This window comes from Cryptomeria japonica, chromosome 10 (genome assembly GCF_030272615.1).
Source record: "Cryptomeria japonica chromosome 10, Sugi_1.0, whole genome shotgun sequence".
Taxonomy (NCBI): domain Eukaryota; kingdom Viridiplantae; phylum Streptophyta; class Pinopsida; order Cupressales; family Cupressaceae; genus Cryptomeria; species Cryptomeria japonica.
This window is the reverse complement of record NC_081414.1, coordinates 762,019,645-762,035,856: the sequence shown is the minus strand read 5'-3', so window position 1 is coordinate 762,035,856 and position 16,212 is coordinate 762,019,645. Positions and strand designations below refer to the sequence as shown.

Here is a 16,212-nt window from a genome sequence, read left to right as displayed (position 1 = left end):
CCCTTATGACCTAGTTTGACCACATAAGATCTCCTATATTGTGTACATGCGTCCATCCCCTTAAGTCAGGTGTCTTAAGTACATGAAATTAACTAATTAACTAATTATGACTATACCCCTCTTAAAACATACTATTACAATCATACCCGTTTTAATGTATACTAGGACCTATTAACTATATTTAAAGTAAATCTTCTTATAAAATGATCCCCTTAACTATATCTATACTAGGACCTATAAACTATATGTATACTATGACCTATTAACTATATGTATATACTAGGACCTTATAAAATGATCCCCTTAAGCCACATGTGTGTCCTATATTTAAAGTAAATCTTCTTTCCTTTACTTGCCACATACATCCTATAATCTAGGCAAATGGTATTAAGCCACATACATCCTAATTAGGCCTATCATCTTAAGCCACATAAATCCTAATTAGCCCAATCCATTTAAGTCATGTGTCTTAAATGATTAATTACAAATTTGTAGATGCTAAATTTGAAATTCCTATTCTAAACTTACATGAAATTAACTAATTACAACCATACGGGCCTCTTAAATAGCATGTAATAGGTCCTATTAACTATATATTCAATTTATTAAACTTAATTATGATCAAATGTAATTTAATTTCGACCATGTCCCCTTAAGACACATGTAATTAGGAAATGCACATACATCCTATAATTTAGGCTTGTCCCCTTAAGGCACATACATCCTATAGTTTGTAGATGTTGAATTTGAAATTCCTATTCTAATTACATTAAATCAACTATATTTACAACCATACGGGCCTCTTAACATACTATTACGACAATTCCCCTTTTGACATACTAGGACTTATTAAGTATATATATTATTAAATGCCATATATATTAAATAGCATGAAATAGGTCCTATAAACTATATATTCAATTTATTAAACTTAATTATGATCAAATGTAATTTAATTTCGACCATGTCCCCTTAAGACACATGTAATTAGGAAATGCACGTACATCCTATAATTTAGGCTTGTCCCCTTAAGCCACATACATCCTATAGTTTGTAGATGCTGAATTTGGAATTCCTATTCTAAGTACATTAAATCAACTATATTTACAACCATACGAGCCTCTTAACATACTATTACAACAATTCCCCTATTAACATACATTCAATCTATCTCCTTAAACCAATCCCCTTAAGCCAATCTATTAACATACATCCTAATTAGGCCTAGCCCCTTAAGCCAATTGTCCTAGTTAGGACAATCCCTTTAAGTCGTGTATCTTAAATGATTAATTACAAAATTTAATTACGACCTATTTAGGGCTATCCCCTTAAGCCAAAATTATCCTAGTTCTAGTTTGATCCCCTTAAGCCACGTGTCCTAACTGTAGGCCAATCCCCTTAAGTCATGTGTGTCACTTGATGATTAATTATAAACATTTTCATCTAGATGTTAAAATTTAAATTCTTATGTACATGATCATATATATTATATGTAAAATCATGCCAACCAATATTCTATTTCCTCTTCATTGTCCTCAGGTGCAACAACGGCATACACATGTCCTAGACAAACAAAAAGTTAATAAATTATCACAATTTAGAATTTAAAAAATGCCATTTTTAATTTACACCAAATATAAAAAAGTACATTAAATCAACTATATTTACAACCATACGGGCCTCTTAACATACTATTACAACAATTCCCCTATTAACATACATTCAGTCTATCTCCTTAAACCAATCCCCTTAAGCCAATCTATTAACATACATCCTAATTAGGCCTACCCCCTTAAGCCAATTGTCCTAGTTAGGACAATCCCTTTAAGTCGTGTATCTTAAATGATTAATTACAAAATTTAATTACGACCTATTTAGGCCTATCCCCTTAAGCCAAAATTATCCTAGTTCTAGTTTGATCCCCTTAAGCCACGTGTCCTAACTGTAGGCCAATCCCCTTAAGTCATGTGTGTCACTTGATGATTAATTATAAACATTTTCATCTAGATGTTAAAATTTAAATTCTTATGTACATGATCATATATATTATATGTAAAATCATGCCAACCAATATTCTATTTCCTCTTCATTGTCCTCAGGTGCAACAACGGCATACACATGTCCTAGACAAACAAAAAGTTAATAAATTATCACAATTTAGAATTTAAAAAATGCCATTTTTAATTTACACGAAATATAAAAAAGTTTGAAACTAATTTTATTAAATGGCCAACAAAATAATAAAAAATGATTACCTTTCTGTACAAGGTCTGAAACACGATCATAATCATCTGATGCAAATAGTTCATCATTATCTTCAATTGTGTTAATCTGATCTTGTGCTTGAGTAGGAGTCAACGATCTTTGATTCCAATCTTCCACCCATTCAATATTCTCACATACATCAGAATCACCTAAAATACAAAACTGACAAAAACATGCAAGTTCCCTTATCCATATAGTCCACGTGCTTGCATTTGAACTCTTAAATGAATGCCATTTCGTTGATCCACTAATTGTCTCACAATCAAGTTTTAGCATAATATTTTCCTCTTCAACTAACCAAAATAATCGTTGAATTGTAGAGTTCACACTTGATCCAGTAGATAAGGTTGTGTTGCACCAATCTACAATTGCACATGCATCTTTAAATTTTACATTATCTTCAAATTTTAATTTCTCTCTAGCAAGACTTCTTTTAACACATGCACCAACTCCATCATGTTCTCCTTTGCCATGTCCAGCTTCAAAAAAACTCCATATATGTTGGATATTGTATTCCTTGTGAGCCCTGCTTAACCAATAAAACATTCGAGCATTCTTGAATTGTTCAGTACAATTATCTGACCATATAAGATGTTCTGTCATCTGGATTCCTCTTTCTCTTATATTTCTATAGAATATGCTGAAACAATATTGAGCAAACTCTGACAAGTGCATCCTATTATCACTCACATAGAAATGATACTCCCTTAGGATTTTTATATCATCCTCTGTGCTATCATCTGCCTGTCTATAAACAATTTGAACAAAAATAGCAACTTGAGTGGAATTGTAATATTGAGATTGAATTTCCTCTTCTGGCTTAAGAGTATAGTTTTCTGTAAATTCCACCACTGATAGTATACTTCCAATTGGAAATGTATTTCTACATGTGCGAAATTGAGAATCAAGCCATCTAGCATGTTGAGAGTGTGTCACATATTTTGGTACAATCTTACTTTTAAATTCTGACATGAATGCATGTACACTAACCTTCTTTGTGATTAAATCGACACACTTTCCTGTTTTCCCATCCTTTAAAGGATACTCAACATTATTAAATCTTCTAACATCCATTGGTTGTTGTCCAAAATCAATTTCACTACCCTCATGCATACATTCTACTAGTCTAGAAAAATTGCCACAACTAGAACATTGTCCAGAAATACATGAATGTAAATAAAATAATTGTCCATAAGTTCTTTGACAAAATAAACTTGCTACAAATTCTTTGATTGATTCAGGTGGCATATCAATACCACATTCCTGGATAAACATGTTACTATGCAAAACACAATGTATGTATCAAAAAACATCATAATAGTAATGAAATTGCATGTGCATTTTACAACAACAAGAGACTCTTTGCTTGTTAATTTTCACATACCAGGGCTTGCATTTTTCAAATGATCTTTGACTTATAGTGATATTTCCAGGTAACAAAACTTCATCCAAAAATTTTCTATAAAATTCAGTTTGAGTTGTGTCTAATAGGTGTTTTGGATGAGGGTCACGAGTTTTACACCCCACTCTCAACTTTAGAACATCTCTAGCATTAGATGATACCCTTGTATTACCATGCCAAAACTTTTCAACCAAAGATTTCACTTCAATATTCAATTTCATATCTGACCTACAAAGTCTACCACTAAAACTCCAACTTTGGTTGATTGGATCACTTTTAGTACTTTCTCTTCTTTTAGCTGCTCTAGCCAATGTTTTAGGATGCCTCTTTAAAATTCCACTAATGTTGCTTACCATCCTTTTATTCAAGGTTGCTTTCTTCACTATGGCAGTTGTTATAGGTCGTCACGCCACATTCTTATCTTTAGATCAACTCGTTGTACCAATTGATTCGATGGTACTTGCAACAGTAGACATAACATGCTTAACAGATTCATCTTTTTTTTATGCTTTCACATAGATGCCTATTTTTTCTCATTTTCCACATTCTCATCAATTGCATCATAAGTTGACATTGAATTGCAAGTTTTTTTCGATAAAAAAATTCTTTGTATATTCTATTGGCATATGTTCTTATCTGTCTCCAAGAAATATTACCAAGAAGATTATCCAAAACATTTTTTTCATTTTTTATAAAAATGTTTCCCTGATCTTCAACAATTGGAGGATTTTCATTTTCACCATGTTCAAAAGGATTTTCAGTTTCAACATTCAAAAGAAGTTCATCTCTACCAACATGAAGGTTTTCATTTTCATGGACAATTCTATCAATCTCAACATTGGTATATCCAGCTTCTACTAAATCAACAATATGAAGATCACCTATAATGACATTACCCATGTCTTGCAGAGAAGGATTTGAAGATGTACTGGATAATTTGAAGATGTACCTGGATTTGAGGATGTTGTACTTGGAATATTCTTCATAATTTTTCATTCACATCATCATCATCCATAATTGCATCATCTACGTCCATCTGATCCCCCAAGGCATCATCTTGAATGTTTGTCTCTTCCATTGTTGTGGATCTAGAAGCATCAGGATTATTCATTTGTTGAATCGTCATTATTCTATCCCTTTGACTTTTGGCCTCCTTCTCTCATTCTTCTTGAATTTCCTCGACGATCAATTTCCTGCTTTGTTTCTTCTTCTGATGTTGTTTAGACCCAATGACTAAAAACTTATGCAATAAATGCCACCTTCAAAAAATGGATCTAAAATTGCAACCAAAAAGCATCCAAAGGACAACTAGATCATAATATATCATGTAAAAACTTGCACATTTGAATCGACATGTTTTATTATGTTAAATGATCATATATTTATACAATTCAAAAAAAAAAATTAATGGTAAAAGCAAACGGGATCCCGTTTTAATTTGAACGGGATCCCGTTTACTTTTTAAAAAAAAATATAATTTGCAATAAATAACGGGATCTCGTTTTCAACACGGGATCCCGTTCTCAACACGGGATCCCGTTTGTAAAAAGATTTTTTTGGGGCCCACTTGTAGGTTTGGAATTAGGCTTGGTAAATGGTTCGGAAAGCCAAACCTGAGGCTCAGAACTGGTTTGACTTGCAACTTCAAGGCTAAATCAAGCTTCATACAAAAAAATGACTTCAAAAATATATTTGAACACCTAATTTTCAGAATTTTTTTAAATAACAAAAACCCATTATAGTACACACTGTCTAGATTCCAAATATATAATTTTTTAAGAGAATGGATCAATATTTTTTAATTTTAAAATAATTTCTAATGAAAGAGATCCATAAACTTGAAATAACTTGGTTTTTTAAAATTTTAATAACTTTTTTGTCTTTAAGTTTTTTGAAAAAATAATTATATGGCATCAAACTACAGACAAATCTATACAATTTTAAAAAAATAAAAAATTAAAAAATGTTAAGTTTAGGTCAAATTATGCTTGCCGTACATGCGGATTTTTCAAAACAGTGATTATGCCCAATTAAAAAATAACAAAAAAAAAATATATGGAAAAAAATTACAAAAAAATATCCTCATCAAAGATAAGTGAGTTATAGATCTTTTCCCAAAAGGATAAAGAAACATAGTTTCATTTAGGTCAAATTATGCTTGTTGTACACGAACATGGTATGGTCCTAAAAAGTGACTTTTAAACTATAGGTTTTACTAATGCCTATTCAAACTTCCTTTTTAAGATCTGGGTATTGAAACAAATTACATATTTGGAAAGTAGACTTTGAGCACTACATTTTCTATTACTAAATTTTTTCAATAATCATCCTTTAAGTGCCTCAAATATTTAAGTCAAACGGGACAAAATAAAAAAAGAAAGGAAAAAACTTCCACTTTTTGGCCAAAAAGTGGACACAACTTCTTGCACTTACCCAAGGTTAAGTTCACTTAGTGGTACTTTAGTTTAGCTATAGTTTAGCCTTGTTTAGTTTCTCATGCTTTTTCTTTAGCTCTCCTAAATTTATTTTAGGGCATCCTTGTTCTCTCCATATAAGACCATCATTATGCATTGTAATTTAATTTTGTGATTTTTGATTTGAGGAATACGACATATTTTTTTTTTGTTACTCTCATTTTTGCAAGGTGTTCTAGTTTTTTGTTTGATCTTGTAGGCTTGTGTTGTAAAATTAAACATGGTATTAGAGTTCAATATTTGCTTTGACATGGTATCAAAGTGTGGATTCGGCAAACCCCTTCTCAAAATTTTAAGGTTTCTTTTCTCAAAAGCAAATTACATATTTTTAAAGTTATTTTAGTTTAATAATTAATTATGAATCAAATTACGTAAGAATGATGGAATAAAAAACTAATATCTTGACAGGTACGAGTTTTGATAATCAATAAAGACTTTTTCTATTAGGATTTAATGTACATTTCCAAATTCAAGGCATGAGAACAAATAAATAAAAACATTACTAAATTGAATCTAAACTATAAAAAATGATTTTTTGAAGTTGGTTAAAATTTCAAATCCCTTGCATAATCAAGAGTTTATTACTAACATCCATCTTAAGTGAGACACATTAAAAATAAATTATATATCTATCTATCTATTTATCTATAGATAGAGAGATATAGGATCACAATCTTTTGATCCTTCTAAATTAGATGTAATGTCTTTACCATGAATTTAAAAGTGCTTGAAAACATATATTTGTTTTCTATCAATTTAAAAGTTCTTGAAAACTTATATTTTTTTCCTTATATTTAAATGAAGCACATGAATCAAAATGAATAAAAAATCTTGTATGTAATGAAAATATCATTTTTTCTTTATATTGAAGTAAATCAAGAAAAATGATTTTTGAGATTGATTAGGATTTCAAATCTGTTTCATAATGGAAAGTTTATTGGTAATATCTATTTTAAGGGAGGTGCACTAAAAAATAATTTGTATATCTATCTATCTAATATCATCATAGTCTTTTGATCTTTGTACATTAGACATAATGCCTTTACACTAATTTTTAAGTGTTTGAAAACATGCTTTTTTTCCTTCAATTTAAATGAAGTACACAAGAGTCGCATGAAGATGTGAAAGCATCAATGATTTCTCTAAGTCCACTCATTTAATAAGACATCAAAATGATGTTGACTTTGAATAGAACAATAGAAATATATGATCAAGCATTAAGCAATTTTTTTATTATAAATATTAATATAATTTTACTTATAAATTTTAGAAAAGAGTGCCCAAAACCATATTTAAAATGTACACTTTTAAGAAATTTGTTTACCTTATTAAGTGTGCTTTCTAGAGAGTTCCTTTGAACACAAAACTGAATGCTCCACTTCCAAGCTTATGCTTGAAATTCTCAATTGCAATTCACAACTCTTTGTCCTCTTTTAAGATTTTCTTCCGTTGTCTTTCATGTTTCCATAGAATAAATGCTCAAATGATTGAAGAAATGGCACAAAATAGTGGACGACCATGTTTAAAGCAATAGCACTAGGTGAATATTATTGCATAAGAATATTTTTTTATGAAAACCATTGGTGAAAAGATGAAGGGGAAAATACAAATTTAGAATGTGAAAAAGATTGTTTTGAAGAAGATGTTTTTCCAATCTTGAAGATAGTGTGAGCTCCACGACTTCTTTGTTCTCAATCAATTATTTTAAGTACAATTAGAATGCTAGGTTGATTCATCTTTTGAATGTGGCAATGGGATTGTAAGTCATATCCTTTTGTCCTCCATGAAAAATAGACATATTAATTCAAATAAACGTGAAGACAACCTATTTTGAATGTTTCCATTGAAATGACATAGGGTTACTCTATTTAATATTTTTTTAATATGATTTTGAAAAAAATTATAATCCAAATTGATTCTAATAGCATCTTTATTATTATTATAATATATTAAATCTATATTAAAAGGCATACAAATAGTTATTTTTTAAAATTAGTTTTAAAATTATTTAATAAGTTCATGAAAAGTGTACTTATAAATGTTATAGTATCTATTAGTTCATCTTTGATTTGATATACAAGATTTTGGAATGGTATGATGTCCGTTTTGATTTTAAAAGATTATGAACTAATATCAATAATGAAATAATTCAAACTCATATTATATATATTGTTTGTTGACACATCAATCCATTCAAGTATTAGAATATTTTTTAAGGATTTGATGACATTTAAGGCACCATTTTTTTATCTTGTCATCTCTTAAAGATGGATCATGTGATTAAGTCAAACTTGCCATTAGTATGTTCAGAACAATGTCCACTAATGATTTATTAATGAGTATTTTATTTAGGTGACACAACACATAAACACTTCAAAGTACAAATAAGATAATTATCTCTTGAACTAAGTTGAAAATGGAATGGTACTATAGTAGCATTCCAAATAAGAATCAAATGTCAAAGGATTGTGGTAGTCTATTAACCATGATTTTTCTCAAGAAAATGCAACAATTAAGTCTCAATACATGTTTACAATTATTTCAAATAAAGATTATATCGTATTAAAAATTCATATATAATGACTTTTACATCGTTATATCTAGTGGAAGTAAAAATATTAATGACAGTGACCATAAAAATTAATTCTTCTCAACAATAAAGAAGAATATATGGCAATTTGCTAAAAGCTATGAAGTTTCTTTGGGACGATTATTTTAAAAGAGTTTCAACATTCTTTGGTTGCTATTAATGTCTAGGAATGTGAGGAAAAATAAAAGCTTAGAAGCACACAATGGTTATAGATTTTATTGAAGGATAGATTGTAAGTTGGTATAGGATCATTTTTTTGTAATATTTTCATTGTCTTTTTGTTCCTAATGGAAGAAAAATGTAATTTAAAGCATCCAATGATTATAGATTTAACCGAAGATTGTAAGTTGCTGCAAGACAATTAATTAATAGCATTCGCAACATGTTTTTGTTGCTATAATGTATCAAAATAGGGAAAAAAAACTCTTTAAAGTATACAATACTTATAGACTTAAAGAAAAAATATTGCAAGAAAGATAAAAATATATTGTTATGAGTAAATAATTGAACGTTTACTTTTTATATAATTCATTAACAAATATTTAATTTATAAAAATTTGTTGAGTTCTTTCCATAATGTGTTGGTTAAATGTGATGTTGTTATTGTTGTGACCATCAAAGTTCAAACTCTTGCTTTATTATGTGGAGATAAAGTCCCTATTTGACATGTAGTGCCAATTTTATGAATATCGTTTTTTATCATGTGGAGATAAGGTTCCCATTTGACATGTAATGTTAGTGTGATGATTATTTAACAACTAAGGTCCCCTTTGACATGTAATGCCAATATCTTCAACATCATCAATATTTTGATTTAATATGTAAAGATAAGGTTCCCATTTGACATGTAATGTCAATGTCATCATTATCTAATAACTAAGGTCCCCCTTTGACATACAATGCCAATATCATCAATGCAATGAGTATCTTGCTTTCTTATGTGGAAATAAGATTCCCATTTGAAATGCAATGTCAATGTCATCTATATCTAACAACGAACATAGAAATAAAATTACTTAAGAAAGGAAAAATAAAGAAAATATGCATGGAAATAATAATATTTCTTAAATTAGTAGTAGATAAAGATGGTGTTAATCCATTTCAACAACACCCCGTGGTGGACCGTATCTATAAAAGAAGTTTAGTTTAGTACTTCATAATTACAATTATGACTCTCCGAACAGCACCTCTAAAGACCTCGGGATTTGTTCAACAGGAACTTCCATTGTCCCTTCTAATATCTTCACCACTTCACCCATGCTCGGTCTCCTATCTTCATCTTCTTGAATGCATAGTACCCCAACTACAGCGGCTCTTCTCACCTCTTCAATATTCGCCCCGCTTGCTATCCTTGCATCCACAACACCTATTATGTTTCCCTCCTGAATTTGAGATGAAGCCCAGGTAGGAAAATACAACCTGCTTCTCTCCTCCACCGTTAAATCTAGATTTCTACGACCGGATATAATTTCCAATAACATCATGCCAAAACTGTATACGTCCACCTTGGGAGTGATAGGAAGGCCGGAGATCCACTCGGGAGCCAGGTATCCTGGAGTTCCTCTTGTGGTCGTCAATACATGGCTGAAATCTCTGCCCACCAGCTTTGCCAATCCAAAATCAGCTATCTTCGGGCTGAAGTCGTCGTCTAGAAGAATGTTTTCAGGCTTAACATCACAGTGAATGATACAATCCCTGCATTCCTCATGGAGATAAACTAATCCTCGTGCTATTCCTAGTGCGATCTCATAACGGGTCTTCCAATCCAACTCCTTCTCTGCTTTTCCCTCTTCACAGAAGAGAGAGAAATCTAGAGAGCCGTTGGGCATGTAGGAATACACCAATAGCCTTTCAGAGTCTTCTACGCAGAATCCCCTGAGCCTCACCAAATTCACATGCTGTATACTTCCGATGGTGTTTATTTCCGCACGGAATTGCTTTTCTGCTCTTGCATAACCCTCTAATCTCTTAACTGCCACAAGCGTGTTGTCTGCTAGAGTTCCTTTGAACACAGAACCGAATGCTCCCCTTCCAACCTTATGCTTGAAATTCTCGGTTGCAATTCGCAGCTCCTTGTAAGTGAACGTTTTGAGCATGATTGGCACGTCCTCTTCTACTCTTTTGTTCCGCAGCCTTCGATGTTTCCACAGGATAAATCCGGCCAAGAGGAGAGCTGAAACAGCCAAAACAGCCATGGCAGAAGGAAGTAAAATAAAAAGTAAAGGGGCTTTACCGCTTCTCTTTGATGTCAAGCGCAGCAACTCCGAAGCAGCCAGCCTGATGAAGATGGATTGGCTGACAGATGAAACATACATTTTGAATAAATCTCCAAACCAAAGTGTACAGACTGGTACACCAGAAGTAACGAAAGCAAAGGCTGTACAGGAGCAATTGCTGAGACAAGCAGTTCTGCAGCCTTGCAGTGTTTGCTCGTGGTTGTATGAGATAGCGTCTTCCTCGGGCATTTGTCGATTCTTGGATTCCAAGAAGCCGTCGGTGGTGCCCGCTGTGACAGAGCATTGCAGGGGTCTTCGCCGAGCACACCCACTTGACAACAAACCTTGAGTGTAATGCTTGGGTGTGAAACCCTCAATACAACTACACACATCATTGGCATTACACAGTCCGTAAGCCCCGCAGATATTATAGTCACTACATTGACCTCGATATGACGACCATCCCTGAATCCAATTACCATCATCCATCAAGTAGTAAACATATGATCCGCCCTTCCAATCTAACACCACCCGCCCAGTGCGGGTAGTTCCAAACCGGAATACGCTATAATTATAGTATATTCTTGAAGGAGAAATCCTCACACAGGACATTTCGAATCTGTTAGGAGCAAACGCTTCCGGAGCGTTTCTATAATAACTCCCAGTCCACTCTCCGGTGGACCAATATGGGACACTGTTGTTATAGACCAATACCATCTGCGTGCTTCCTGGGGACATGTCCATTCCATTAGAGAAAAGCCCAACTGCAGGATCCACAGAACTCTTCCGCGAGGTTTGTCGCATGCCTTTCCACATCTTCATGCCAGGCAACCATGTATCTGTCGGATGAGCGAAACTTTCCCACACAATGTCAGACTTGTTGTGGCCGTGACCCAGAATAATGAGATTACCAGGGTCCGTTATCACTACCCGCCATCCTCTCAGACCATTATCAGTCGACCATACTGATGGGCCCTTTCTGTCAAACAGTGTGAGTCGACCCTTGCTGGAAAATCTCAGAACGCCAGGCATGTGTCTCATAGGATTATCTCTGTTAGCCACCCAAACTATGACCTTCGGGGAGATTTGTGCGTACCAGATGCCAATGTACCAATTATCCGTCCCTCTCGGACTGAAAAATCCCAATGCAAACGTGCCATCCTTTGACACTATGGTCTCATTTCCAGCGAGCGAATCTCCGGGCAGAAGCGTATCCCCACCGTTTTGTCCTAATGAACTGCAACTATTTAATTGAAAAAGAAAAGCAATTGCTAGGACCAAATACTTCATCGCCATTTCGATATTCATGGCATCTTTTTTTTCTAGTTCTAATAGCAGTGCAGTAGATCCCATAGAAATGCACCAATTTTCAACCTTCCGAAATTTCCAAATATTCTACGCGGAAGATACCTAAACAGCGATGTAAACCAACCAATGATTTGACAGCTCGGTCATACGCGACGTTTTTTCTAAGCTTGATAGGTTCACAATCAATTAATTTTAAGTGTCGGGTTATGGCAATGGGAACACTAGTTCAATTCATGACGAGCAGTTCACCTTTTTCTTGGAGGAATGGGAGGTAAGTCAAAGTCTTTTGTTCCGGACAAAAGACGGAGTAATGAACGTGAAGACAAACTCTTTTGAATGGTTCCATGAAAATGAGTTTGAATCCGATTTTCTTGTAAAACGAGTTTGAATTTGATTTTATACAAGAAAGTCTAATCGACGTTTTCTCTACGCTTCAATTTGTTTTGCATTCAAGTCGACATATTTTGTCCCAGACAAAAGACGGACGGGCCGGCTTATTTGAATAGAATATAAACATGCTTCTGGCGCTAACCTGTGTGCCTGTGTGTGCTAATTTTCTGCTTTTTGTTTTTTTTAGTGTTTTAGTTTCTGATGATTTTGTTTGTTAATGCTATGGAACCGTTTATGAAACCATATTTCTTTGAGGCATTCTACATTCTACCAAGGGAATGCCCTTCCAACGTTCTGAAATTTTTCCTTTCATGCTGTCAATACTTTTAAAAATTGTAATTGCTTGTAACTCTACTTCAAGATACTTATCTTCAACCTTTCTCGTCTCTAACACCTTGGATTCATTTTCTTTATCAAATTATATATCATTAATAATTCTTTAAAAAATTCATTTGATCTAGCGAAATATTTAAATCCTCCTCGTATGTCAGCAACTTTGACATGACAAATTGTCAAAATTGTTTACTGGCTTCCTTCAAAGCATCATAGAGACCCTTTAGTCTGGACTCTCCGTAGTTTTTTCTGACCTGTTCAAATCCTTGTTCTATCATTGCCAGTTTTTGCAAAGATGTTCAATAGTTTGACTTTGCATCTGTCAATTGCATTTTCTTGAAGTTTTTATATTGTTTTCAACAACTCTATTTTGTATTTATATTATATAATCTTTATGTTGGTACTGAAGAGATATTCAGTAATTTGACTTTGCATCTGTCAACTACATTTTCTTAGAAGTTTTTAAATTGTTTTCAACAATTTCATTTTGTATTTATTCGTCAAAGGTGTTTCTTATTTAAAATGAACCGCTTGGTTTGACAAATGTACGACGGTCAAAGCATCTATATTAATCCATGACGATTGAAAATATATCGTTTCTCGGGGTCATTGATAGTACTACAAAAATTCCCTTTTCACTACACGACTCTCCTCATGTCATGTGTACATCCACAGATGACGAGTTGTCTTTCTGTGGACTTTACTCTGGTCCTTCTCATTGACATCAATGACAACTACATTTTATGTTATGTTCATTTGCACTTGTCATTATTCTGTTTCCATTTTTTCCTTTGATTGACCTACATATAATTAATATTTTTTTAAAACTAATATCCCCGATGGTAGATAGATATCCGAATAGAATGATTTTAACACGTTGTTTATATTTTAAAACTTTACTTTTTTTTATAAGTTAAAAGAAATTAAAGAAAATTAAAATTATCATTAGAAAAATACATTGGTAATTACAAGATAGAGTGGAATTTATGAAGAGTTTTAATAAATTAAAAATTAGAATAAAGTTTGATTAAAGTATAAAGGATTATGATCTTAATTATAATATTTTTCATAATATAAATTATATTATTATATATTATATTTTAGTAAATTTAAATTAATTTTGAAAATAATATTTTTTAGTATATTATATGATAAAAACTATTAAATATAAATGTATAATTAGTATATAATAATTATTTATATATTATAAATTAATTTATATATAATATAATTATATTTTTTATTGTCTATAATATTTGATATAATATAGGCTATGTTAATATTATATTTTATATAATGTAAATGATTAAATTTATTTGAAAATAATGTTATAATATAATAATTATTAAGCATTTTATTCTATAATAGAAATTTTTAAATATATATAATAGGAACATATAATACATATATAGTTTCTTTATGCCATATCTTATATGTACCCTTCTCTCTCTCTTTATATCATTTCTTCTCCCTTTAACTTTCTAACTCTCCATCTTCCCCTCTCTCCTTGTCTTCCTCTTTCTATCACTTTCTCACTCTCCCTCTTCCTCTCTCCTTCCATCTCTCCCTCTCTCACTCCCTCTCTTTCCAAAGTTATATCCAGCTCTTTATCACTCCTTTCGATTCCTATCTCTACCTCTTTATATCCCTCTCTCCCTCTCTCCCTATCACTCCCTCATTTTATAGCTAATATTTCTCTCTCTCCCCTCCTTTCCTCTTTATTTATCTATATATATCTATCTCTCTCCATATATGACTCTTTCACTCAAACACACATACACTCCTTGCTATATATATATATATATATATATATATATATATATATATATATATATATATATATATATATATATATATATTATATCTACCTCTCTATTATTCATTTTATCTCTATTTTTCTCTCTAACACCCTCTTGCTCCTCTCTATCTCTTTTATTCATATCTTTCTCTACCTCTATATCTCTATCTCCATATCTCTCTAACTCTCTATATCACTCTATCTATATAAATCCCCCTATCCTTCTCCCTCTCCCTCTTTCCCCCTTCTCCTTCTTTCTCTCCCTCTTTACATATCTCTCTCCCCCTCCTCTCTGTCTTCTACCTCTCTCTATCTCTCCCCTCTTCTATCTATCTCTTCCTCCTCCACTTATCTCACCCCCTTTATCTCCCCCACTCTCTCTATACTCCCTTAAAATTTTTCCCCATCTCTTGCTTACTTCCTCTTTATCCCCCATATGTATCTCTCTATCTATGTACCTCTCTTTCCCTTTCTCTTCCTATATATCTCTATCTCTCCCTCTCTATATCTCCCTCTCTCCATCTCTACTTGTCTCTATTTTTTTGTCTCTCTATATATCTCCTTGTCTTTATCTCCCTCCCTTGTCTACATATAACTCTATATATCTCTATCTATCCATCTCTCCATCGCTCTATCTCACCTTTGTATCTCTCCCTATACCTCTATTTCTCTCCCTACTAGCATTTGGTAGGAACTTTAGTGCATCATAAATAAACATAATATAATATATAATATCATTTTTATTATTATATATAATATTGTGCATTCAATTTATATTATTATTGTATATTTACTAAAAATAATTAAATATAAATATAAAAAATATTATAATTATGATTAATATATTTATATATAGTACAAATTTATTTAATATATAAATATAATAGAATTATATAATTACATTTTATTTAAGTTATTATTAATAATAAATCTTATTTACATTTTATCTAAATATTATATAATAATTTATAATTATATCAATGTTGTTTAATAATTATATAAATAACCTTGTTATATATAATTACATTATATTTACATTATTAATCAATAATATAAATTATTTATATTCTATTTAATTTTATACCATAAATATTAAATTCGAAATATTATATAGTAATTTATAATTATATCAATGTTGTTTAATAATGATATAAATAACCTTGTTATATATAATTACATTATATTTACATTATTAATCAGTAATATAAATTATTTATATTCTATTTAATTTAATACCATAAATATTAAATTAGTTTGGTACTATTTTGTATTTATTTACTTATTAATTTAATATCATTTGTAATAATAGAAAAAATATAAATTTTAGTTAATAATTAAATTTATAAATAATGCATCAATACAATAGAAGAACTTAGATTCAATTAAATTGCATGGCTGGATAAAAAAGAATTAGAAGGGTGCAAAGTTGTATGGAA

At 31.5% G+C, this 16,212-nt stretch overlaps 1 protein-coding gene across 1 annotated transcript; it reads right to left on the bottom strand.

Annotated features, from left to right (window-relative positions):
• Positions 1-9,897: 9,897 nt before the first annotated feature.
• On the bottom strand, positions 9,898-12,243 carry LOC131859199 (G-type lectin S-receptor-like serine/threonine-protein kinase At2g19130). Its single transcript, XM_059212769.1, has one exon. The coding sequence runs from the start codon at positions 12,241-12,243 to the stop codon at positions 9,898-9,900; it is 2,346 nt and encodes a 781-aa protein (XP_059068752.1).
• Between the last annotated feature and the right edge of the window lie 3,969 nt (positions 12,244-16,212).